Source organism: Desmodus rotundus, chromosome 10 (assembly GCF_022682495.2).
Source record: "Desmodus rotundus isolate HL8 chromosome 10, HLdesRot8A.1, whole genome shotgun sequence".
Taxonomy (NCBI): domain Eukaryota; kingdom Metazoa; phylum Chordata; class Mammalia; order Chiroptera; family Phyllostomidae; genus Desmodus; species Desmodus rotundus.
Genome location: NC_071396.1, coordinates 52,664,289 through 52,688,239, shown reverse-complemented (window position 1 = coordinate 52,688,239; position 23,951 = coordinate 52,664,289). Strand labels below are relative to the sequence as shown.

Sequence of the window (23,951 nt, the reverse complement as noted above, 5' to 3'; positions counted from 1 at the left end):
TGCATTGAGTGCGGGCCTGCAAACCAAAGGGTTGCTGGTTCAATTCCCAGTCAGGGCACATGCCTGAGTTGCGGGACAGGTCCCCAGAAGGGGGCATACGAGAAACAACCACACATCGAAGTTTCTCTCCCTCTTTCTCCTTCCCTTCCCCTCTCTCTATAAATAAATAAATAAAAATTTAAAAAAAAAGAAACTTAAAAATGTGGAATGGGGCAATTAAATATAATATTTATATTTGGGTTTGCTGTGAGAGGACATTGAAATATAGTTCGTAATCATATAAAGTATAGGCACAGTCCTTAGTGTTTACCTCTCAGCAAGACCCAACTGTTGCTTTAAATACCTGGTCTTTTCCATTGTGCCTTCTAGTGAACAGGCAGGAATTTTGTGTTAAAAAAAAACAGGTCTAAGTGATCCTAATTATTAATGAAAGAATGATGGTTGAAAAAAATTATACATATTAAATATATGCAGTTTTTTGTACACATAAAAAAGTTAGCGAGAGATCTTTCACTACTTAGTGGGAGATAACACAACTTTTGAAGGATGTCTGCACGCGGGTACAGACTATGTTTACTCCAAGCCGAAGCAAAGCGTGGGTAACTGTGGAAGGTGCTGCTGGTCCCGCCGTGTTCTGCATAATGCCGCCCAGTAGTATCGGATGTCTTTTCTCTGGAGGCTGAAGTAACTGACAGGAAACTGCCCCTACTCCAGCATTCACACCGCTCTAACTGAGCTGTTTAAGGCTTCTGGCCATTTTGCTGGCATTCGGTATTCTTCATTTCTCTCACATTCAAAGGCCACTGACTTTCTTTAACAAATGCCATTGAGAGAACCCTCCATTTATATGAAGTACTGACATTATACTTCAATTTGAAAGAAAAAGACCCCAAAATTCTGGTTGACTTTTGAAATAATGCACCGGAAGAAGTCTACTTATTTCCTTCTCAGTTTCACTATTAGTTTAACACCAGGCTCCTGCAAATAGAACAAAAGCAGAGATAGTGAAGGTCTCCGTTGCTTAAAGGAACTTGTTGAATGTGTGAAAGAATTAATGAAATGTTTATCCCTTTTATTAGCAGAGCTGTTTTTAAAAGGGACAATGTTATGTATAAACAGGAAAATAAACGACAGGCCAAAGCGGGTAATCACTGTACCACTTGCTATGACTCTTTTGAGATGGATTTCATCCATTGAAAAATTCAATTACTTTTTAAAAAGATTTAATTTATTTTTTAGAAAGGGAGGGAGAGAAACATGAATGTGTGGCTGCCTCTCACAGGCCCCCAATGGGGACCCGGCCCACAACCCAGGCATGTGCCCTAGACTGGGAATCGAACCGGCGACCCTTTGACTTGCAGGCCAGCACTCAACCACTGAGCTACAGCAGCCAAGGCAAAAAAAAAAAAAAAAATTAGATTATTTTGGCATGGATGTTACTGAGTCCTTTCAGCGCAGGAACAGGTAGAGTCATCATGTGCAGCACTGAGGAAAATAGGAACCAAAATTGATGACAGTGCTCCTTTTACCTGGTGGACATTTAAAACAGTTGTTGATCAAGAAATGCGGTGTCATCTCGAAGACTGGGAAAGCAACCATGCTACGGAAGATGCTCCAGCCACCCCACGTGAAGAGCAAGTCTCGGAGTCGTTAACTTCACGCCAGCATGTGCTCCATATACCGGCTCATAATGCTAACGCTGGCCGCAGTTTCTCACTAGTGAACATTCAATGACCAAGGACGCAATAAGTTGGGTGTGACCACTGCAGAAACCACGTAAAGACGCAAATGGACATAAACTGTAACTTGGAGGAATTTCAAAAGCAAATGCTGCAAAACGAGGAACTCTTAAGGACAGCCAAATCACCAGGGAAATATACTGAAAGAGGTCTGTAATTTAGATAACTTATAATTTATTTCAGATAAACAGCAAATGTTTTTAGAGTAAGTATGTCTCACGCAATATTTTTCTTTTCTCTCAAAGTGCGTGTGCATAGGCAATTAGACATTCTTCTAATTTAACTGGGTGCGCTGCGCCTCCATGCCTTTGATCATCTCTGTCTGTAATGCCTCCACCCTTCTCTTCAGTGACCAAATCCTGACTGCCATTAAGGCCCATCTCGAAACCCTAGTGATAATGATGATTCCGTCATGGCCGACTGTGCCAAGCGCAGCTCTGTGTCTCACATGTATTATTAAATCAGTTACTCCTTCCTAAGTAATTACTCTTGGTGATAGTAGTACACAGTTTAAGGAAAATACTGTCTTTCCTTTTATATGGATGAAGCACTCGGGCACAGAGGAGTGAAGCGACTTACCGGCAGTTGCCCAGTCAGTAGGTGGCAGAGCTGGGAGTCAAAGCCAGGGACTGCGGCTCTGCAGCCCGTGCCTGCCCAGGCCACCCACGTCTGTCCTGTTCGGCTCTACACGGCCCTCTCGAGGGTCTGACTCGCTTTCCCATGGAATGTTTGAAACATACAATTTTGCAGTTTATGATATTGTTTTTCCCTTGTGAAGGAGTCTAAAATTACTGATTTTGTGCTCACTCCACCCCTTTAAAAGGAATTCTGCAACAGCCAAGAGGTGGAAGCAACCCAAGTGTTCAAGGACTGAAGAATGGATAAAGGAAATGTGGCGCGTACATATAATGGATTAAGTTCCAGCCTTTAGAAGGAAGGCAGTTCTGACATCTGCTGCAACATGCAGGCACCTTGAGGACATTAGGCTAAGTGAAATAAGCCAGTCTCAAAAGGACAGCTATTATACGGTTCCACGTCTGTGAGGTACCTGGGGTGATCAAACTCACAGGGAAAGCAGCAGAATGCGGGGTGCCAGGGGCTGGGGGAGGGGGAAAGGGAGGAGTTGTTGCCTAACGGGTACAGAGGTGAGAGCACTCTGGAGATCGGCTGCACAGCCACGTGCGCGTACTTAACTCCACTGAACTGTGCACGAAAAAATGGTTAAGACGGTAAGCTTTATGTTACAGTTTGTACCCCAATTAAACATTTTGAAAAAGAACAAAGGAATTTTGCCTTCTCAGCTTCTGCCTGTCTTCTGCTCCCTAAGAAGACCGCGTTGGCCCGTTTCGTGTCTGAGCCTCTGAGCTGGGGAGAGGGTGAGACTACTGAGAAGCCAAACCAAGGCACTTGCCTTGCAAAGGATGGAGAGAAATAAACCGTAAGAAAGAGGAGAACAGACGCAAACTGAAGGAAGGGCAGGGCAGGAGCCCACTTGGGCTGGTTCTATGGGGCGGGATGTGGGAGCAAAGGGATGTTTTAGTTAGGAGGAGTTTAGAATGAATGTGGAGAACGGTTTCCTGATAGCAGTTAAGAGGGATGAGACAAGGAGGATGTTAAGTTACTCTGAGTTCTGATTTGGATCCGCTCTGATATTATTCTAGAGATATTAATAATTTTAACTGGGTTTTTAAAAAAGATTTTATTTATTTATTTATTTCTAGAGAGAGGAAGGGAGGGAGAAAGAGAGGGAGAGAAACATCAATGTGTGGTTGCCTCCCATGCACCCTCCCCTAGGGACCTGGCTTGCAACCCAGGCATGTGCCCTGACTGGAAATCGAACCAGTGACCCTTTGGTTCACAAGCCAGCGCTCAATCCACTGAGCCATGCCAACCAGGGCCAATTTTAATTGTTTTTGTTGGCTGGACTGTTTCTTTGAACATAACTGTGGTGAAAAAATAAGATCAGGTTAAACTATGTGAAATTGTCGATATTTAAGTTTTTGATGCAGAAAAATGGCATTGTGACATGGTTCAACCTAGTAACTGATATTTATGGAGCAATTACCACTTATCACACACAGTTCCAAATGCTTTACCAGTGACAACTTATTTAATCCTCATAATGACCTCATGATGTAGCTACTATTATCCCCATTCTACAGTTGAGAAAACTGAGGCACAGAGAGATTAAGAAAGTGCCCTAGCTAATAAGTGCTCAGTCCAGAATCTGAACCCATTGGGCTCCAGACCCAACGCTCTGAAACATGTGGGGCTTTGGCTTTTACTTACAAGGCCCTGAGCTAGGTGTTACGGGAAAAATGCAAAGGTCAGTGAGATACAGCTATCGTTCATGGAGGTAAGACATGGCCTCAGGTTATTAGACGGTAGAAGACAGCAAGTAAAGTAACAGGAAGAAAGGCGCAGGGAAAGCCTCGGCAGGGGATTCTATAAACACGGGGAGGGCAGCACAATGTGGGAGTGTGGGGGTGAGGACTGGAGTGTCTACGGCAGGGCACATGATGCACCGCCAGGCACAAGGGAGAGAGATACGGGTTGAATCCCCTGCCCACCATCCACTCCACTTGCAGAATTTTTCAGTGTATTAGCTGTCTGTCGTTCCCTAAGCAAATACTGTGTAAGTTGGAAGCTTAAAAAGAAAGTTTTTTTTTTAACCTTACAGCTTCTGTGGGTCAGGAATTCAGGAGCAACTAAGCTGAGCGATTCTGGTTCAGTGTCTCTCGTGAGATTTTACTCAAGATGCTGGCAGGCCTACAGTCCTCTGAAGGCTTTGCCTGGGGCTGGAGGACCCACTGCCAAGGTGGCTGACTCACACGGCTATTGAAAGATTCATTTTGTTGCCACCTGGGCTTTTCCACTTTCTCAGGAAGTAAAATATCTTCTCAGAGGCTATCCTTTGACTTCAGTGGCCAGAACGAGGTTACCTGGCCACCCCTAGGTGAGAAGCTGGGAGAGTATTTGACTTCCCAACTTCTACACTGGAAGTAAGGGAGAAGGGAAGCTGTGACTGGCTGCTGGGCCGGTGTCTTCCAGGACTACCCAGCGCTGAAATGATCATGGCCAGGGGCAGGGAGGGCTCTAATTGGTAGGGCCAGGTCCATCATACCCACTTGAACCCATGAATCAAGCAGGATTTGGGGGGCAAAGGAGCAGGGGGGTTGCTCAAAGCAAGGGCGTATTACAGAATACAAAAACATCCCTCCACACGAGAGGTGCAGGATGTCCCACTGCATGGATGAACTCATAATTCTCTGAACTGGGAAGTCAACTTTAGTTCTAAAACCAGAGGATTAGAGGATGAGTGCAGGTGATGGCTGGGTGTGAAGGGGGGCAGGAGGTCAGGGAGAGAGCATTCCAGGGTTACGGAATGGGCTGGAAGGACAGGGAGAAGTAAGGATTAATAGCTACATGAGGTTAGTTTTACTTAATTCCCATTAAATTCCTGTATTTCAGATAAGAAAATTGAGAGCTAGAGAAGTTGAGCTATTTTGCTTGAATCACTCACTCAAGCAGTGGAGACTGGGTAGGACAGCATTCAAACCCAGGTCTTTCTGTTTAGTCCTCAGGCTGTCTGACTCCAGAGCATCCAGGCTTAACAGGGACACTGTCCTGGTTCCCTAAGAGAAGAAGCAGGCCCTCTGAAAGTCACAGGAAGCCACTCTTCCTGCAAAGGTCTGAAGGAAGCTGCTGCTTACCACGCCCATGTTATCTAGTGCATGTGAAGACTGGGGTTGGAGTCTCACTGTGAAACATCTGCAATCCTCCTGCTGAGATGAGATTTCTCACAGAATTCAAAACAAACTGTACCAACACTGAGGCAAAAAGACACGCCCCTCCGACCGTAAAGGGATTAGCTCCACGACACATCTCACCAGATTAAACCCACCTTCGCGAAGCTGGTCTGGAGCGGCAGCTGGGCCAGGGGGAGGGGTGACCCCAGGGGCTGTCCTAACCCGGTAGTAGCGGGGACGGGAGAACAGGCTGCCTAGCTGGTGGTGGACGGCGTGGGTGGTGCGTTCCCGTTGCTGTAAAATGTAAGTATGTTCAAGGAAAAACATTTAGAGTGTTACCTTGGAGTGGGGAGACCAGGGACCCATTTTTTCCTCTAGTATGAGCTTTAAAAAAAAGGCAGAAAAGAACCAAGTATATGAAAACAATACAATAGTTGTAATATCTAGGTAAATAAGTGGCATCTAAAAGAAATCCAAAGAAGCTGAAGGCAAAGCCAGCTCCAACCCCGGGAAACTGTAAGGAAGGGATTCTGCTTCTCCTCCCTGCCCCCCAGCACTAAAACCCAGCCCTAGCCCCCGGCCGGGGGACCGCGTTCCTGGGAGCTAACCGAGCCTCCAAGCCTCCACCTTCCTGCACAAAATAACGTCTCCGGGCCCCGCGGGCTGCGGGCCCCAGGCCTGCACTAGAGGAGAGGGTGGGGCCCAGGGGGTCAAAAGCAACCCGCTAGGTGCAGCCCGACCCGAGTCCACCCCTCGAAGTCTGCCCCGTGGGCGGTGCCTGGTACCGCGTGACCGGCGGCCGCGTGACCCGCGCGGGGCGGGCCGGCGCGGCCGGCCTGTGCTGTTGCTGCTGCCGCAGCGGGAGGTGTCTGCGTAAGTGGGGAGCCAGGCTACCGAAGACCCTCTTCGCGGGCAAGGGCAGGGGCGGGCGGGGTCCGGGTGCTGCCCTAGCCTCCGACACCCCAGGCAGGGCTGGGACCCCAGTGATCTGCTCGGGCCCCATCCCCAGACGGGGCCGGAGGGGCGATGGAATCACTCCTGCATCCCACCGACGGCCAATTCGGTCACTTCCGCCCGGGCCTTCCCACTCTGAGCGCAGTGCAGGGAGCAAATGCCCTCCCTCCACGAGCGATTACCTTTACCTCCTGTGCTGTGGGGGAAACCGAAGACCCACAAGCAAGGCCGGCCGGTGGGAGCACCCCTCTCCAGTACTGAGAGAACACCTCTCTCCAGCAAAGCCCATGGCCCCCCACCGACCCTGGTGGCCGAACATAGACCCACAACCCCTTTCTATCTTGAGCCGGTGGATGGAGAATACCCAGCGGGTGGGGCAGGAGGGGTGGGGAAGGGGGGAATGGGCCTAGCTACAAGATCCTGGCCAAAGTATTGAATACTGTGGTTACATGCGTTCTGTCCTTTAATGTTCACCGTCGAGAACTTTGTTAGGTAGGTACTTTTGTCCCCATTTTCCCATAAGAGAACACAGTCTCAGAGAATTTTGGGTCCTTAGACCAAGATCCTACAGCAGGTAAAAGGAGGAATGAGATTAGAACCCAGATCTGTGGCACAGTGGCGCCTCCTGGTGGGGGGTGAAGGCAATGGGCCCAGCTGTCAGTTCTCTGAACTGAAAGTTAGTGCCTTCCTCCCCTGCATCCCTTTCTCTCCACCCTTACCACTGAGTCCTTTTGTCACCTGCCGCCTGCAGGACAAGATGAAGCTCATCATCCTGGACCACTATTCTCAGGCCAGCGAGTGGGCCGCCAAATACATCAGGAACCGCATTATCCAGTTTAACCCAGGACCAGACAAGTACTTCACCCTGGGGCTCCCCACTGGTGCGTTGTGGGACGGAGAGGGTGCCATGGTTTGGGGGTGGGGGGTGAGAGTAGGTGTTAGGGAATTTCAGGGGGCCAGTAGGTGGGCTTACGCAGCCAAGGGCCTGGAAGGAGGGCTCTGAGCTACTGGTGCTGTGAGTGAACAGGCCCCCGCCTCCCGGATCTGTAAAACAGAGGGCCCAGCCTCCCTTATGGGTTGGCTCTGGTGCTGCCTGCTCCTGAAGACGCCCAGAGCAGGAAGATCATCTTGGCGACTTCGTAAGTCAGTCCTGTCAGCCGTGGGCTCCTTAGCAGGATGAAGTCCCGATACCTTAAGGCATACATTTTATGTAATGATGACTTTCTCTTTGCATCTGAGTGCTGCCAGCGAGTCCCACCATTCTTGGGGGGATTGAGGAGATAGTCACTCAAAGCATTTTCTGTGGGGCTTGATTAAACATAGGACCTACGTGAAAAACACTCCCAGTTTCTTTGGGAAAAATCAGAATGTTGTCTTTATAGGAAGATATTTTGACTCCAGCTCCTCAAAGCAAATGTCCCAGCACTTTCTCTCAGAAGCAGGGTGGGTTGGTCCCAAAGGCCCAGCCACTAGAGCAGGGTTCTTCAAGTCTTTTCTGTAAGTGGCCAAATAGTAAATAATACACTCCACTGGCCATATGGCCTGTGTTGCAGCTCCTTAACTGTGCCCTTGTAGCTCACAAGCAGCCATAGGCCATCCATAAATGAATGAGCATCAACCAGAATCTACTTATGGACATTGAAGTTTGGGTCTATATAATTTTCATGTCACAAAATAATCTTTTTAAAAAGATTTTATAGATTTATTTTTAGAGAGGGGGAGGGAGAGGGAGACAGGGAGAGAAACATCAATGTGTGGTTGCCTTTCATGTGCCCCCTCCTGGGGACCTGGCTTGCAACCCAGGAATGTGCCCTGACTGGGAATCAAACTGGCAACCCATTGGTTTGCCTGTGGACACTCAGTCCACTTAGCCACTCCAGCCAGGGCAATATTCTTTTGATTTTTTAAATCCTTAAAAAAATGTAGAAAAACATTCTTAGCGCATGAGCTGCACAAAGACGGCGGCAGGCTAGATCTGGCCTGTGGGCTGCGTTTGCCAACCTCAGCACTGGAGGTTTGTGGGAGCGGTGTCCGCCAGCACTTGGGAAACCACCAGGGCTTTGGGCCCCGTGGGGGCTGCACTAACATCCCGTTTTCTCACTGCGTCAGAGTCAGCGCTCTTGCAGAAGCCCTCCCTAGTTCCCCGTGAACTGCAGGGCCGGGTCCGAGGTCCTCAGAGTGGCATTCAGGGCCTTCCACAGCCTGGCGCCTGTCTCACTCTCACACGAACCTGCACGCCATTTCCACACAGGTTCTTTGGGACCTTCCTTCTGTTCAGTGAAGCTCTGGACAGCGTTCTGGGTGGAAGCCACAGAAACCAACGCTGGCTAACTTAAACAGAAAAGGAATTTATTGGCTAGATATTGGGGAGCTCAGAGAATTGATGGGAAGCCTAGACGTTTGGAAAAGGGACGAGACAGTAAATGAGTGATCCCGGGGAAGGACAGGGCAGCTGTGTGGCAAAGGCTGTTGTAGGTGCTAGCGATACAGCAAGGAACAAAAAAGACAAATTTCTGCTTTCCTGAAGCTTAAGTTGTAGTGGGAGAGAGAGATAGTAAACAAGTTAATGTGCAAAACACAGAGTATATTAGATGGTGATAAGCAGGAAAAAGACCAGTGGAGCAAGGAAGGGGGACAGGGAAGTGTCCAGGCAGGGGTGGGGGTTGCAATGTGGATGTGCTGTCCAGGAAGATCTGAGAAAAACTTGAGTAAAGGCCTAAAGAGGTGAGATGTAGCCACGCAGACACCTGAAGGAAGAGCTCTGCTGGCAAAAGGAGTATGCAGAGGCCCTGGGGTAGAATTGCTTGCAGCAGGATGAGTAAGACGGGAGAGGTGGCCAGGAGCCAGGTTATGCAGCACCTTTGTTAGGACTGGTTATTATTCAGAGTGAAATGAGAAGTTGTTGGTGGGTTACAGGAAGAGTCATGTGATTTGGGTGGGGTTCTTTCAGTCTTTTTCTCTTAAAAATTTCAAATATTCAGGAAGGCTGAAGGGATAGTTAGTGCTGTGCTGTTGGCCAGATTCAGCAATTATTAACATTTTTGTCACATTTGGATTCATCTCTTCTGGCTCATGTTCTATCTACACACATACGCAATTTTTTTTTTTTTTTTTGAATTGAAAATAAGTTCTAGATGTCTTGACACTTTCCTGCTAAATCCTTCAGCATCCATCTCCTTCGTTAAGGACATTCCCTTATAGAGCCACGATACCATTATCACTACTAAGAAAATTAAAAATCATTCCATGATGCCATCTAATATACAGACTATTTTAAACATTTTTTTCATAATTGTCCACATTTATCTTTTATAACTTAAAAAATTAATCCAGCGTCCCGTCTGGCCTCATGCTAATCTTTAGTCTGCAGCGGTCCTCTGGTCTCGTTTATGTGTTTTATTATGACTGCCTTTTTAATAAGACTCAACCTGGAAGTTGGCTGCTCCTCAGGGAAGTCTTCCCTGAGCCCTCAGGCCGGCCTGTGCTTATCCGTGGCACGGCTGACATTACAGCTTCCTGTCCCCACTCCGAGTCAGCGAGCTCTTCTAGGGTGGCTGCTGTGTCTCTCGCTCCTCTGCATCCCTGTCCCACACATAGTAGTTGCTCGGGGAGTGTTGTGTCAGTAATTGAGTCCGATGTCCACTGAGTACTAATTACAGTCATTTCAGTCATCAGCGGCTGTACGCTGGGGATCTAGCAGTGAACCAAACAGACACAGCTCCGCCCCCCTGGAGCTGACGGTCTGCTGGGGACACCGGCAGTAAACAAGCAACTGATGCACGACAGGACTGGGGCATTTGGAGAGACTTCAGACGTGACTCGTTCCCGGGTGCCCTCTGGGCTTCCGGGAGCTGGGGGCTGAGGGGTGTTCACGGCTGCGGCCTCTCATAGGGAGCACCCCGCTTGGCTGCTACAAGAAGCTAATTGAGTACTATAAGAATGGAGACCTGTCCTTCAGATATGTGAAGACCTTCAACATGGACGAGTACGTGGGTGAGTCTTTCCCGTTCAATCCTTACCTGATTCCAGGAGAGTCCGTGCTCCTCCCCGTCGCAGGCTCGGCCCCGGAGAGGAACCTGGATGTCTCGGGAAACCCGTGACATTTGGCGATACCAGTCTCTTCCAGGCCTTGGTTGACTCAGCTAGAAAATGGGGCTCATAGAACTGACCTCATAGGCCATGAGCATTAAATGATAGAACAGATGTGGAAGACGCTAGTTCAGAGCAAGCACTTAATAAATACTCAGGTGTTTTCTCCTCTGCCTCCTCCCCAGTTCCATGTTGTTTCTTTTTAGAACAGATGACGGGGAGCAGGATGGTGGCTGCAGTGTGTCCCCCCGTCTGTGTCTGGACGTTCTGTCCAGTGTTCGCCCTCTAGCTGCCATGCCTGTCAGGGACATTGGGAGGGGAGCTGAGACAGGTGTCCTTTCCACTGCTGGAAAGGACACCGTGGTCTTCTGTCACCTCCTTCCCTGCCTCCAACCCCTTAATTTTTTAATGGCTTCCCTTGAAATTGGTAGCCAGATATACATAACGTGAAGTGTACCGCCTTAACCATTGCTGTGCACGCTCAGTAGTGTCCAGCACGTGCGTGTTATTGCTCAGCCACCGTGCACAACTGTTTCCATTCTGTAAAACAGAAACTCGGCACCCGTCGAACACCAGCTCCCCGTCTCCGCCCCCGTCTCCGCCCCCGCCCCCGCCCCGGCACCACCGTCTCACTGTCTCTCTGCATCTGATGCTCTTGCTGCCTCACAGCACTGGAGTCACCCAGCGTCTCGCCTTTTTGCGACTGACTTAGTTCATTTACCGTAATGTCTTTGAGGTGCATCCATGGTGTAGCAGGTGTCAGAATTTCCTTCTTCTTTAAGGCTCACTGTGAACATTCTTAATGTTATTAAACATTAAACACTTACTTTAAACATCCTTTTTCTTCTTGGATGAAAAATATCTCTTTTGGGAAGCCCTGAGGTAATTCTCTCTAACCACCCGGTGTTTGGGCCGGGGTTCAGGCTGCGCAGGTATCCCTGGGGGTGAGTGGTGGGGTTTGGAGGCACAGGGTGAGGGGTGTGCTTGCTTGCTTTCCGGATGGGCCTCGCCTCACCCACAGGTGCCTAGGCCGCTTGCAGCGGCCCAGAGTAACCCTGGCCCCCAGGCTGTGGTCGTTCCCTGTGGAAGGGAGGTCAGAATGAGGGATTCCTCAGGCCCCTGGCGTGTAGCTGCTCAGGCCCAACCCTGCAGTCATGGGTGGTGGCGGTGGTTAGACACTTAGGGATATGAGCTCAGCCTGTCCCGAGGGGTGAGGGTCAGAGGACTGGTGGTGCCCAAGGCTCCCTGCTTGGCATTCCCCTGAGAGCATCTCGGGGGGCTGGGGGATATCCTGGCACCCCCCTGGGGAGGAAGGCTGTGGCTCAGCCTGGGCAGGAGTGAGCGTGGCCGTGGCCCCACAGGTCTTCCTCGGGACCACCCAGAGAGTTACCACTCCTTTATGTGGAACAACTTCTTCAAGCACACGGACATCCGCCCAGAAAACACCCACATTCTGGATGGGAACGCGGCCGACCTGCAGGCTGAGTGTGATGCCTTCGAAGAGAAGATCAAGGCTGCAGGCGGGATCGAGCTGTTTGTTGGAGGTGAGCTCGACACTGCGACGTTGAGGCCTGGCCTGGCCTGGCCGGCACCCACGCCTGTCTCAGACAGCTGCTTCTGTCTGCCAGTGCCAGCCCCTCGTTGCGCTGAGGAGGCAGGGAAGGCGGAGGGGACCCCCAGGCCCCTGCCCTGGTTCTGCTCAGCAGCTGTGTGACGTCAGGTGTCTCCTCTTCTGCACTTTAGTGCCTTGTGTGTAAATGGAGAGCATTGAGTTTGGGCTCTGAGGTTCTGTGTCCCAATCTTCCAGTTTTATAGCTCAGTCATGGGACTTATCTGAACAGTTAAAAGCACAGGCTCATGTAGTTCCTGAAGATTCCATGCTCAGCCCATGCACGCCATAGATTGCCAAGTGGGCTCCGGGGAAGGTTTGTGATTTGCCCACAGTTAGCTGGCCAGAGTAGTGGAGACAAGGCAGGAACCTAGGGGGTCCCCCTCTTGGATTTGTGCCCTTGCTCCTACCCTGGGCTGCCTTCTAACATTGCCGTCTGTTGCCAGCTCTGGGGTCACTCACAGGATGTGAAGCTGGACTCCTTTTTACTGCTCTAGATTTAACTTCAAGATGGGGAGAGGCCAGGGATGCTCATGTTCTGAGACTGTGTAGACTCGGCAGCCCCCATCCAGACCTGTGTGTGCTTTATTCGCCGTGACTCTGTCGGGGTAGCAGGACCCCTGACTATTGGCAGAGAGAGAGGGAGGTTGTACTTCGATGATCAGGGAGGCAGAAGCTATCTGCAGTGCCCCTTGCTTAACTTTTTGAGGATGGTAGCAAGTTCCCAATGGGCGGGGGTTGGGGGGTGGAGGGGAAGATCATATGCTTTGTGCACCTGCCCAGGGGTGAAGGAGAGGAGAGACAGGGTTTTCAGGGGGTTCTGCAGACCCCAGGGGGAAGGGGGAATGTCCACCCTGGCAGCCATGGGTCCCTGGCACTGACAGGGCTGCCCTGACCATCTCTCCTGGGCAGGCATCGGCCCCGACGGACACATTGCCTTCAATGAGCCGGGCTCCAGTCTGGTGTCCAGGACCCGTGTGAAAACGCTGGCCATGGACACCATCCTGGCCAACGCTCGGTTCTTCAACGGAGATCTCGCCAAGGTGCCCACCATGGCCCTGACGGTGGGCGTGGGCACTGTCATGGACGCCAGAGAGGTAAGGGCACAAGGGGTCCACAGGCCTTCGCTGGGGGGTTGGACTAGTCTTTGTGTTCAAAACTTTTAACTGTGCAGGTCCCCCCTGAACACACTTGTATTCAAAATGAAGATGTAACTCAGGATAAACTGCCGACTGACCCTGCACGGTTCCTCCTTCTTCTTTGGAGGGAGCCGCTGTTCCCAGTGTGAGGCTGCTCCTCTGAGCACCGGCCGCCCAGGAGGCCGCGGGCGCCCTGGCCTCTGCTCACGCACCCGGCAGGGGCTTCTCGCAGGCAGAGGAGCCCAACACCACTGATGTCTGAGTGTGAGGGGCCCTCTGGTTCCCTGCAGTTGGCGGAGGGTGTTTGAAGGGAGCCCCTCCTGTGGCCCCAGGATGTTTGTGGTTGTAGCACTGTGCTCAGGGATTCATAAATGTGGAAAAGTGGGATTGAAATCTAAGTGTCCTAAACTGAACTTGGTAAGGTTTTCCCTAGAAAGTTGGGTAACATTTGAGTTTTTTGTGGTTCCATTTTTTCTTCCTGGGGTATATTTAGTGAGAAGCAGCTACAGACGTTTTAGCTTTAAGCTGCTTTGCCCAAGTGTGTAAACAAACATCTAAGCCGGCGCAAAAGGCTCCGCTCAAGTGAGCGAAACGTGTGATGGTGCCAGGCCTCCGTTGGGCCGCCTTAAACCAGAGCCTAGGGCGGGCCCCCGCTGGTCTTGGCCTTGCGGCTTGTAAGCCCTCCCTGCCCTCCCTGTTGTGTTAGTGTGCCCGAACCTGAGAGAGCCAGGGCTGGAAATCAGGAAATTCTCTCTTCCGAAATTAGGTCTGGGGTCCTGAGCAGAGTCGTACTCTCTCTGTGCCTCTGTTCCTCACCTTTTGAGAAAGGAATTGTAAGTCCTGTTCACAGCTCCATGGTACAAGCGAATTACAACAAAAGGAAACCCGTAGAGCTGAGAGCTTTACAATCACTGTCCAGCATTTGCTTTCTTGGTATTTTAATTGTAGAGAGGAGCCTGTGCCCTCGTTTTATTTAAACGAGAAGCATCATCCCAAGTCCCAGCAGCAGGTCTGATACTCTGCGCGGCCTTGCTGGGGTTGGACCGTACCACTCAGGTGACTCTCAGCAGTGTTCTGAGGGCCCCGGCAGATGGGCCCCATTTTTGTTTGAGATTGTGAAAACTTACCCAGCCTAGGACCTCCGAGAACCCAGTATCAGGACTGTTGGGTAAGAGGTGGGCCTTTGCGTGGCTCGGCTGTGCACAGGGTACTCAGCTGTGCACAGGTACTCGCAGGCACCACCAGAGGGGCAGGAGGCACGGTGGTGCAGTGGTGGGAACATGCACTTAGGGTCAGAAACAACCTGGGGCAAGTTACTTAACCCCTGCCCCCCAACCCCAGCCCCTTTCCTTATCACAGAAAAAGGGGGGTGGGTAACGATGCTCCCCACCCAGACTACTTGTGTGACAGCACAGGGGGAGCCCGGAGCACGGCGTGCATTGCATGCGAATGGCTTGCGTTGGCATAAAACAGCGTAGACCTTCCAACCACTTGGGGTGGCCACACGCGAGCTGAGGTGCCTGGACTTCCAGGCTCGCTGCCCCTCCCCCTCCGTCACGGGCTTGTTCTCTGGCCCCCAGGTGATGATCCTCATCACAGGCGCTCACAAGGCCTTCGCTCTGTACAAAGCCATTGAGGAGGGAGTGAACCACATGTGGACCGTGTCCGCCTTCCAGCAGCACCCCCGCACCGTGTTTGTGTGCGACGAGGATGCCACCCTGGAGCTGAAAGTGAAGACCGTCAAGTATTTCAAAGGTGAGGGAGGGGAGGGTCAGGGAGTGGGTGGCCGGGTTCAGGATGTGCCGGCAGTGAGAAGTGGATCTAGCGTCCATGCTCGGCGTTTTAATCATCAACTCTGGCTCTAATAAAAAGCAAACCCTGTCTCAGAATACAGTCATTTCTCGTCCATCCTTAACCGTGAGGGTCCGTTTCTGGAGAGCTGTTTGCTCTGAGGAGGAGGGAAGAAAATGAAGAGCTGTGGCCGGGGCAGCGCCGGTGAGCCTGGGACACCTGCCCAGCTAGCACAGGCCTTTCCTGCGGAAAAGGCGCTGGGCCGTCCGAGGGTCTTTTGTTCTTCTACCTAAAAAGGACACACGGCTTTAAGCAAACTTGTGTGAGAATCCTCAATTACTGAGCAGAAAAATTAGGAACTTGTTCTTTGCTGAAAAGACTAACTGTATAACAGTCATCCTAGAGGTGGCACTTACCAAGTCCCCTGGATTCTCGCCCTAGGCTGAGGGCGTTGTGTCATTTGGAAGCACGGACGAAGCATGATGCATGTCAGTTCTAGGACAGAATCTGAGAGCTCCTGGACATTACGGTTGGCAGTCGTGGAACTCTGCCTCGACCTGCATTGACTACTTTTTGTCTTCGATTTTTTTGTAGGTTTAATGCTTGTTCATAACAAGTTGGTGGACCCCTTGTACAGCATCAAAGAGAAGGAAACAGAGAAAAGCCAGTCTTCTAAGAAACCGTACAGCGATTAGCCTGCGCTAATCGTGGTGTCAGGGACCTTGTGGGGACAGACTTGTTTCTTCAGTCCAGTGTCATTACCCCGGATAAATGACAGAACTTCCTGTTCTGGCGGTACGGCGTGAGGTCTGGCTGTGGAGTTTAGCTACAGGAAAAATGACTTGTTTGTAACAATCAGGGGAAAAAAAAATCACTCCGTAATTTTGATATCTGCTCCACAGAAATTAGGGGTTTTTAGCTTTTTGTTCTGCCTGTGACATTTCGCACGTACAACACACTCCCGTCGGGAATTCCTACCATCATGTGCAGATTCTCAGTTTGGGGAACAGGGGCTTGTACTGGACAAAGCCTCTTTGGGGGGCTTGGGAGCCCCTCTTGAGCAGCCCCCCACCCCATTGGAGAGTCACTGTTCCAGGTGAGTGAACGAATCCTCAATGTCTAAAATCAGGATAAGGGGCAGTCCCCCGGTCAGTATCAAGTGCCAGGAAAAGAAAACGGTCGCTTTCCTCAGTTTGTTTTCCCTCTCACTCATGGCCTTTCCATGACCTCTGAAGACTCCTTGGGGGAGGATGTGGGAGGGTAGGGCAAAGGAGAAGGCTTTGCTGATAAACTCTGAGCCTCCAGGGGCCCAGAGACGTCAAACCCTCTCCCTCAGGGACCCTCCAGCGTGAGAGGAAGGCGGAAGCCCTTTCCCCACTGGAGCACTGTGTTCTGGTTCCCAGGTCTCACAGTGGCCCCCATCTTACAGACTGAGTAGTAAGAAGGACCGCTGGGACCGTGGACAGTGGCGCGCTTTCAGTGTGGGGCTCGGCCAGGGCGGATGGGGCGTGGGGCGGGCAGTGCGATTATGAGTTTAGTCCCAACAGGAGCGCGCCATCTCCTGCCTCCCCAGGGGCTGAGTGCCAAGACCACCCACACATGCTTCTGAGGTTGCCTTTCCCGTCCCAATCACCCTGCCCTGCTGACCCCCTTCATATGTGATTGTGTTGTCGTTCTATTTTAAGCTAATAGATCAATGGACTTGTTTACAGTGTGACATTTTCTATTAAATCCAGTATTTTCAAATGTGTCATTTGTGGACTTCCCTCACCGACAACCCCCCTACCCCCCAAAAAGATCAGAAGGTGGTCTGGGTTCACAGATTTTGGGGAGCAGCTGGTGGACACAGCCTCAACCCCTCACAACAGCTCTGCGGGCTGTCGCAGTCATAGCAACTGTTGATCTTTTTCATTTACTGGGGGGGGTGGGGGGGGGTAGAATATTTCCTAAAAATGAAGCTCCTGTGTGAAAAATGGCAGGAATGAACAGTAGAGCAATAAATTGTCACGTTCTAATTGTACTTCGGAGCCAGACAAGGACACGGCTGTTAGAAATAAGGCAGAGATCTGTGACCAGGAGGGACAGAAAAACTGCATGGTATGGAAAGTAGGTTTAGCGTTTGTTTTTTTAGTTAAAAATCAATATAATGGAACATCTTGGGTCAATATAACCAGTTGAAGTTGGGAGAAGGGTTTAATTTTTTTTTTTTACCAGTTATGCTGACACAATTTACATGCGCATAAATTCACATCTTCTAAATATAAATTCAGTGATTTTTATGACTAAGTTCATGTTGTGCGAGTCCTCACCACAAGCCATTTCTCTCCCTCCAGAATCCCCTCCTCCTCTCCCAGCCCAGGCAACCCCCACCCCGTCTGCTTCGTCTACAGACTTCCCTTTTCTGGATGGCTCATATAAAGGAGTCCCACGGCATGACGTGTTTGGGGGCTGGCTTCTTCCACTCAACGTGTGTTTGAGGTTTCGATAACACAGACCGGTAGTCCATTCCTCTTTACTGCCATAGAGTATTCCACTATGTGAATATGCCGTCTTGTTTATCTAGTGAAAAAGGGATTCATTTTAAGTAGATATGTTATGGAAAAAATTGTATTAGAATGAAGTGAAAAAGGATTTAGTGATGACAGCCAAACTGGAGATGTCTGCATGAACTCAGGACCTGAGGAAGGTCGGTTTCTCTTGGGGCTGTGTTACCCCAGCGGCTCAACAGCCCTCTTCCTGCTACAACCAGTTCCCCTGCGCGTCCCGGGCCAGCCTGGCCTCTCACACCACACGGAGCTCCTGGGACAGGAGCTAATTACATGTTTTGGGCCTGGAATATCTTCTTGCCAGAAGATAAAGGTGCTTTAAAAAAATGAGGCAGTATTGAAAAGACAAAGCAGCCCGTTCACTGCAGCTCCCACTGGCCAGGTTGTGACAAACTGATCAATAAAGAAATATTAAATGTAGCTAAGTAGAACAAGTGGAGTCTGAAACCCCAAGTCTGATACCCAAACAGGAAAAAGATAATGGAGTTGTATTTCAGGCAGAGTGGATACAATGTGTCTGAAGTCACAGTAGTGTCCGCAGGTTGACATCAATGTGCCCTCTCTTCTATTAAATCTGTTTATAAAGCAGAGGTGGGTACAAGAGCCTGGCCCACCATTCCCCCAGAGGTCTCTGTGGCTTACTCCCTAACTCCCTCAGGTCTCTGCCCAAATGCCATTTATCAGACCATCCCTGGCCCCCCAACACAGAGCAGCAACCCTGATCCCCTCGCCCCTCCTGCTCTACCTACTTGAACCTTTCCACGTGGCATGATTTTGTTTCCCACTAAGTGCAATCTTCATGAAAGCAGACTTTAACTGCTCTACCCTGTCCCTATCAGTGCCCTGATTTCTAGAAGGCACCCAAAACATATACAGTAACTGGGGGAGGGGGGGAATAGCGTATTATATGATAATGGATTAGCCAATTGGCCTACTGAGATCTAACTGCAAATTTGATGCCTCTTTCCTGGGAACCAAAACCCTCACTGTGATGAGACGCTAGTGAAGCACGGGTAAGTTGCCAATAGGATATCCTGTGACAGAACGCCGAGTTATATAACAATGGGAGGTAAACTAGAACGCAGTGACCTGGACCTCCAGGGTGCCCTTAAAACCAGTGGGCGAGCACAGCACATTGCCCTAGTCCAGTCTCCTCAAAGACTAACACACAGTCTCCAGCCTCCAACCCTCCTCCCCCAGCTTGCTTCTCAGCTGATGACCTTGGAAGTAGCAGCAGTCGGGAAAGAACAAGCTCCTGCCATCACACCCACCCACCCCCAGCCCTGCCCTCATACTCTGCCTTCTTCCTGATACTTGCTCCTTGGCCAGTCCCTCCCCTTGTGCACTAGATGCCACCTTCTCTTGCCTGCTTGAAGGCCTGGCTCCAGCAAGACTCTCCTCTCTCACCTGCAGCATCAAATTGTCCTTCTTTCCTGGATCATGCCTGTGAGTGTACAAAACAGGCTTTAAAAACAAAACTCTACCCTGTTTGCCCCCTCCTGTAATAGCCTCATTTTCTGATCCCCTTTATTGCAGAATTTCCGGAGTTACAATAGTCTGGCTCTAGTCTTCCCATTCTACACATGGGAAGATTCCCAATATGCATAAACTGTACCTTCTGTAATTGTCTCACAGTTCTTGGATGTTCTTGGATATTCTTGGATATTCCCCCATCCCCACCATTCCTCTTTCTCTTTAAATTTCAGTTTCGGGTTTCTAAGGAAAGCTCATTGATTCTTTCCTTGGTTGTGTTCAGCCTACTAATGGGCCCATCAAAAGCATTCATTTCTTCCTATTACCTTTTTTCCTAATGCTTTCTCTTTTTTAGCATTTCTTTTTGATTCTTAGAGTTTTAACCCTTTGCTTACGTTACTCATCTGATTTTCCATGTTGTCCTTTTTCCGTCAGAGATCTTAGCATATTCATCATAGTTATTTTCAATTCCTTGTATGATAACTCTTAAAATTTCTGCCATATGAGAGTCTGGTTCTGATACTTGCTTTGTTTCTTCAGACTTTTTTCCTGCCTCTTAGCATCCTTGTAATTTTTATTGAAAGGTGGACCTGTTGTATTGGGTAACAGGAACTGAGGTAAACAGGCCTTTAGCATTGTTAGATTGGAGTTGGTCAAGAAATCAGACGGATGCAGCACGCTAAGGAGCAGGGTTTATTGGGGGATAGAGGGGAGAGTGGAGCCAACCAAGGGAGGTTGGGGAGCGAACCAAAGGAGGTTAAGATGTGGTTCCATTGTCCTTGGGGTGGGGTTTTCAAGCACAAAAGCCACAGGTAGGGTGACTGGGGTGTTAGCGTCTGATTGGTCATTCTGGGCTGCTGGGTCGAGGTGTTGGGATGTCATTGGCTGGCGCTAGTGTCCGTGCACGGTTTCTGCCGACCATTGTTCTTTGTACCCCTTGTCAGCCCCTCGGTACTGCTGCATCCTTTTATGCCAGATAAGCTGACCACAATCTTATCCACATGTCTGTCTGTCCTGCGTGGGGTCGGCAGGCGGTTTCCTAAGCCTGCCTGGGTCTGTCAAGCCCGAGGGTTTATGTACATCTGCTAGCAGCTAGCCTGCGCTTAATGTCTGCTGTAGGTGTCAGAGGCTTCAGTTGCCTTGTTTGTGTCTCCACTGTTGTCTTTGGGTTTCCCTAGAAACTCCTTACAACAGTCTGTTCCACAGCTCTCTTAAGAGCTGTAATCCAGCTATAATCCTGGAGCCTGATTGACGGTATGGTATTAGGGAGAAGCATTCGATTAAGATTATGATTAAATCTGTTTGGGGGTTTTCTTTTTGTTTTTAGTGGGCTCAAGTCCCTGGGATGAGACCTTCAAAGTCTCTTGGCCTTTTCCCCCTCTTATGTGAGACAGAAAGGCTGGAGGGCGCTCAAGCCATCCCATTGCCCTCCCTCTAGGTCAGAGAAGGCTCCAGCTCTGAAGGGTATCTCAATACCTTCAGGGGTATTTCAAAATGGCTGCATGGGAATTTCTACCATCTATACAGTGAGAACCTATGGGAACTTCTGGAGGTAAAACCCACTAAGGTGTGGGGGCCCCGAAGACTAGTGCCCAGGAGTTTTAACTCTCAGACTGGTCCATACTCAGCCTCCAGCAATTCATTTAAATCCGGACTAACAGCTCCAGCAGCCTCTACTTTAGGCGATCAAATCTGTAATTTTCTGCAGCCTCCTGTCTCTAGTTTTTGCGGTGGTCTGTAACCTCGGTTCTCTGATGGATCTACGGTAAGTTGATTTTCAGTCTGTTCAGCTTTTTTCTTGTTGTAAGGATGCCCCACTGATCCTCAGAACAACACTCCAGATTTTCACCTCCCCTCCACTGGAAGAGCACTTGTTAAAGCCACCGATGACCTCTGCATTGGTTGCTAAGTCCATTCTTAGAGCTCTTATTACTTGACCTATTTGCTGTGCCTCCCACAGCGGACTACTCCTTCCTTCAAACATGGCGTGGCTTCCAGCATATCATACTCCACTGATTTCCTACCTTTTGGTCCACTCTCCATCTCCTCTGCCGGCTCTTTCTCGTAATCCTGATCGCTTGGCGTGCGGAGTGACCCAAAACTCAGGTTCTGGACCTCTTCCCTGTACAGCTCACTCCCTTGGTAATTCCATCTAGTCTCATGGCTTTAAATACCACCTATATGTTTATTCCCGCACTTACATCTCCATCCTGAATCTCTCTCTCTCTTAACTCCAGGCTCGCATATCCAACTCCCTCCTTGACATCTCCACTAAGGTAACTACAAGGCATCTCAAACTCACCTGTCCACAACTAAATTCCTGACCTTCATCTGCAAACCTATACCTACAGGTTTCTCTGTCTCAACTACTCAGACAAAAAGACCAAAAAATCAATTCTGATGCCTCACTTTCTCACATTATACATCCAATTTCTCAGCAAGTCCTTATTTTACCTTCAAGGTAAGTACAAAGTCTGACCACTTCTCAAGATTCCAAGTGCTGGAACCTTTCACCTGAATTACTACAGTAGTCTCCTAATTGGTCTGTTTCAATCCTTGCTCACCCCACTCCCCTACAATCTAAGTTGAATCCTATCACACTTCTGCTAAAGCCCTCCAAAGGCTCCTATCTCCAAGTAGAAGCCAAATCTCACACAAGGCCCAGGGCTGTCTGCACCTCTTACTCCCCCCCCACCTCTCACTGTTCTCCCTTCCTTGGTCTGTTTCGGCCTTCACTGACTGCCACCCTGTTCCTGGAGCCCCTAATGTGCTCCTATCCCAAGGGCTTTGGCTCGAAGGTCCCCCTGCCTGTACTCTCTTCTCCGAGGTGTCCACAGGGTTCAGACCCATACTGCCAAGCATTTGTTTAAGTGCTATCTGACGAAGTCTTCTCCACTCTTTAAAATTCCAGCATCACTCTGCCTCCTAACTCCCTCCACTCTCTCCCAACTTCTCTCCACAGTGCTTGTCTTCTGATGAACCATATGGCTTGTTTCATGTTTGGCTCTGTCCACCAGAGTTTAAGTTCCACAAGGGCAGGGAGATCTGTTTTCTTCACTGCTACATTTTCAGAACCTAGATAAACAGTAAGGCCCATTGTGAGGTACTCAGTAAATATTTGTTAAATTAAGGAATAAATACTAGGAAACACAATGGGTTGCAAGACATGGAATGGAATTGAAAGTAACATACCATCACCTTTTAAACTTATATGTATTTATGTTGTATTAATGTTAGTTTTGTTTGTTGATTCAATGAAGGGGGAAAAGAGCGAGCGCGCCAAGCAAGGAAAAGAAGTAAATGTGTTGACTTCATACTTAGCAACTTTGGCATCAGAGTCGCACTAAGTTTTCATTGCACACAATCTTCTCCAAAGCACCTTCCGGCTTCGAGAGACATGCGAATCCCTGGAGTGGCAAATCTCAGGCTACCTGAGCAATTGTGCAGACTGGACTGTGGGTGCTGAAAGTTGATAGTCATCATAAACACTTGTTAAAGACGTCCTCAGAGCCAGCTTTCTGACCACAGACCCTCAGCCTGCTTTGCTGGCTGACTTTTTTATTGAGCCAAAGTTCAGGGAGCAGACTATCAAACTACTATTAACAGAGGGTACCACGGTGTCATAATTTCTCCATCCTACTTAGGGGCTTCAGCTATAATTTATTGTTACAACTTATTTTCTTTACTTCAGGAGCTGAGGATAAGCTACTCTCAAGAGTGGCACCTTCCTACATAACAATTAGATGTCAACTATGGTTCAAGAACAGTTTTAAGTGGTCTTACAGTTTTTGGTAATACTCTTGTTCCTGCCTTGTTGGTCTCATTAGACGCCATTCTACCTACCAATGTGTACAACAGTCTATAATGAAACACAATGAGGAAAATTAAAATCCCAGGAATAAAACTGCTCTGTAACGAAATACCAGTCTTAACCCCTTACTGCATTTTTATAACATGGGAACTGCTGCCACCTGCTGGTTATGTTTACGACAAAGTTACCACTTGGTGAGCTCTCCAAAATTCCTGCCAAAATTTTAAAGTTTGCTTCCAAAACAGGCAGCCACGTGAATAGCTTTATGATGATCATATCTGATTAACTCTAATTCTCTTAACAAAAAAGGGTAAGTGTATTACTATCTAATGTTAACTAGAATCCTTACAACTAAAAAAGGCCTTGCTTATTAGTACTACAGGTCTGAGAATAGGGCTGCCAAGTCTTTTCTCCATTATTCTTCTCAACAGGAAGAGATGTATATTTTAAGTATATTTATATTAAGTTTAAAAAATTACTTAAAAATAAATGGGAAAAGATGCATTTCAATTTACAAAGCCAGGCCATTAAGTTAGTTCAATCACAAGTTTAAAAAGTCACAAAACCGTATTTTGACTTAAAAAGTTATTTAGTATCTTATTTTCATTTATCAGTTCTAGATCCAAGCCTCTTATATAAAATCAAGAGACCTGGACTCTTAAAATTAGTTCTGGGTAGGATGAACCCGCAGCCTGCAAACAGACCCCTCTGCTCTCCCACTATCACCAAAAGGACCCACTGAGCTTCACGTCAATTGATGGCAAAGCTCAGCCCACTTGTAAAGATGGCCTTCATGAAATTAAGTGAGGTACAGAACTCTCTGTTCATTTCCTTTTTTTTCCTATTGTATTGCCTTCCTAGGCAATTTCACATTTTTTAACCTTTAAAGTCCTAGTTGAAAATAATTGATGAATAATGACAGAAAATAATTCCTGGAATGATTAAGTGACAATGTGTTTCAAATGTAGGAAAACTAAGATTACTAAGATCCCACGATACAGCTTAGATTTGAAAAAGCTCCAACGGATTGTATTGTATTTGCAAGACAGAA

At 48.9% G+C, this 23,951-nt stretch overlaps 1 protein-coding gene across 2 annotated transcripts; it reads left to right on the top strand.

The window, feature by feature from the left end:
- The first annotated feature begins 5,664 nt into the window (after window positions 1-5,664).
- On the top strand, window positions 5,665-16,776 carry GNPDA1 (glucosamine-6-phosphate deaminase 1). Of its 2 annotated transcripts, none has more exons than XM_024575192.3 (7): window positions 5,665-5,791; window positions 7,194-7,323; window positions 10,334-10,435; window positions 11,893-12,075; window positions 13,053-13,237; window positions 14,860-15,034; window positions 15,665-16,776. In XM_024575192.3, the coding sequence occupies exons 2-7, from the start codon at window positions 7,200-7,202 to the stop codon at window positions 15,763-15,765; spliced, it is 870 nt and encodes a 289-aa protein (XP_024430960.1). In that variant the 5' UTR covers window positions 5,665-5,791; window positions 7,194-7,199; the 3' UTR covers window positions 15,766-16,776. The 2 variants fall into 2 exon arrangements, with proteins under 2 accessions (XP_024430960.1, XP_053769269.1); XM_053913294.1 differs by lacking the exon at window positions 5,665-5,791 and adding an exon at window positions 6,297-6,361.
- The last annotated feature ends 7,175 nt before the right edge of the window (window positions 16,777-23,951 follow it).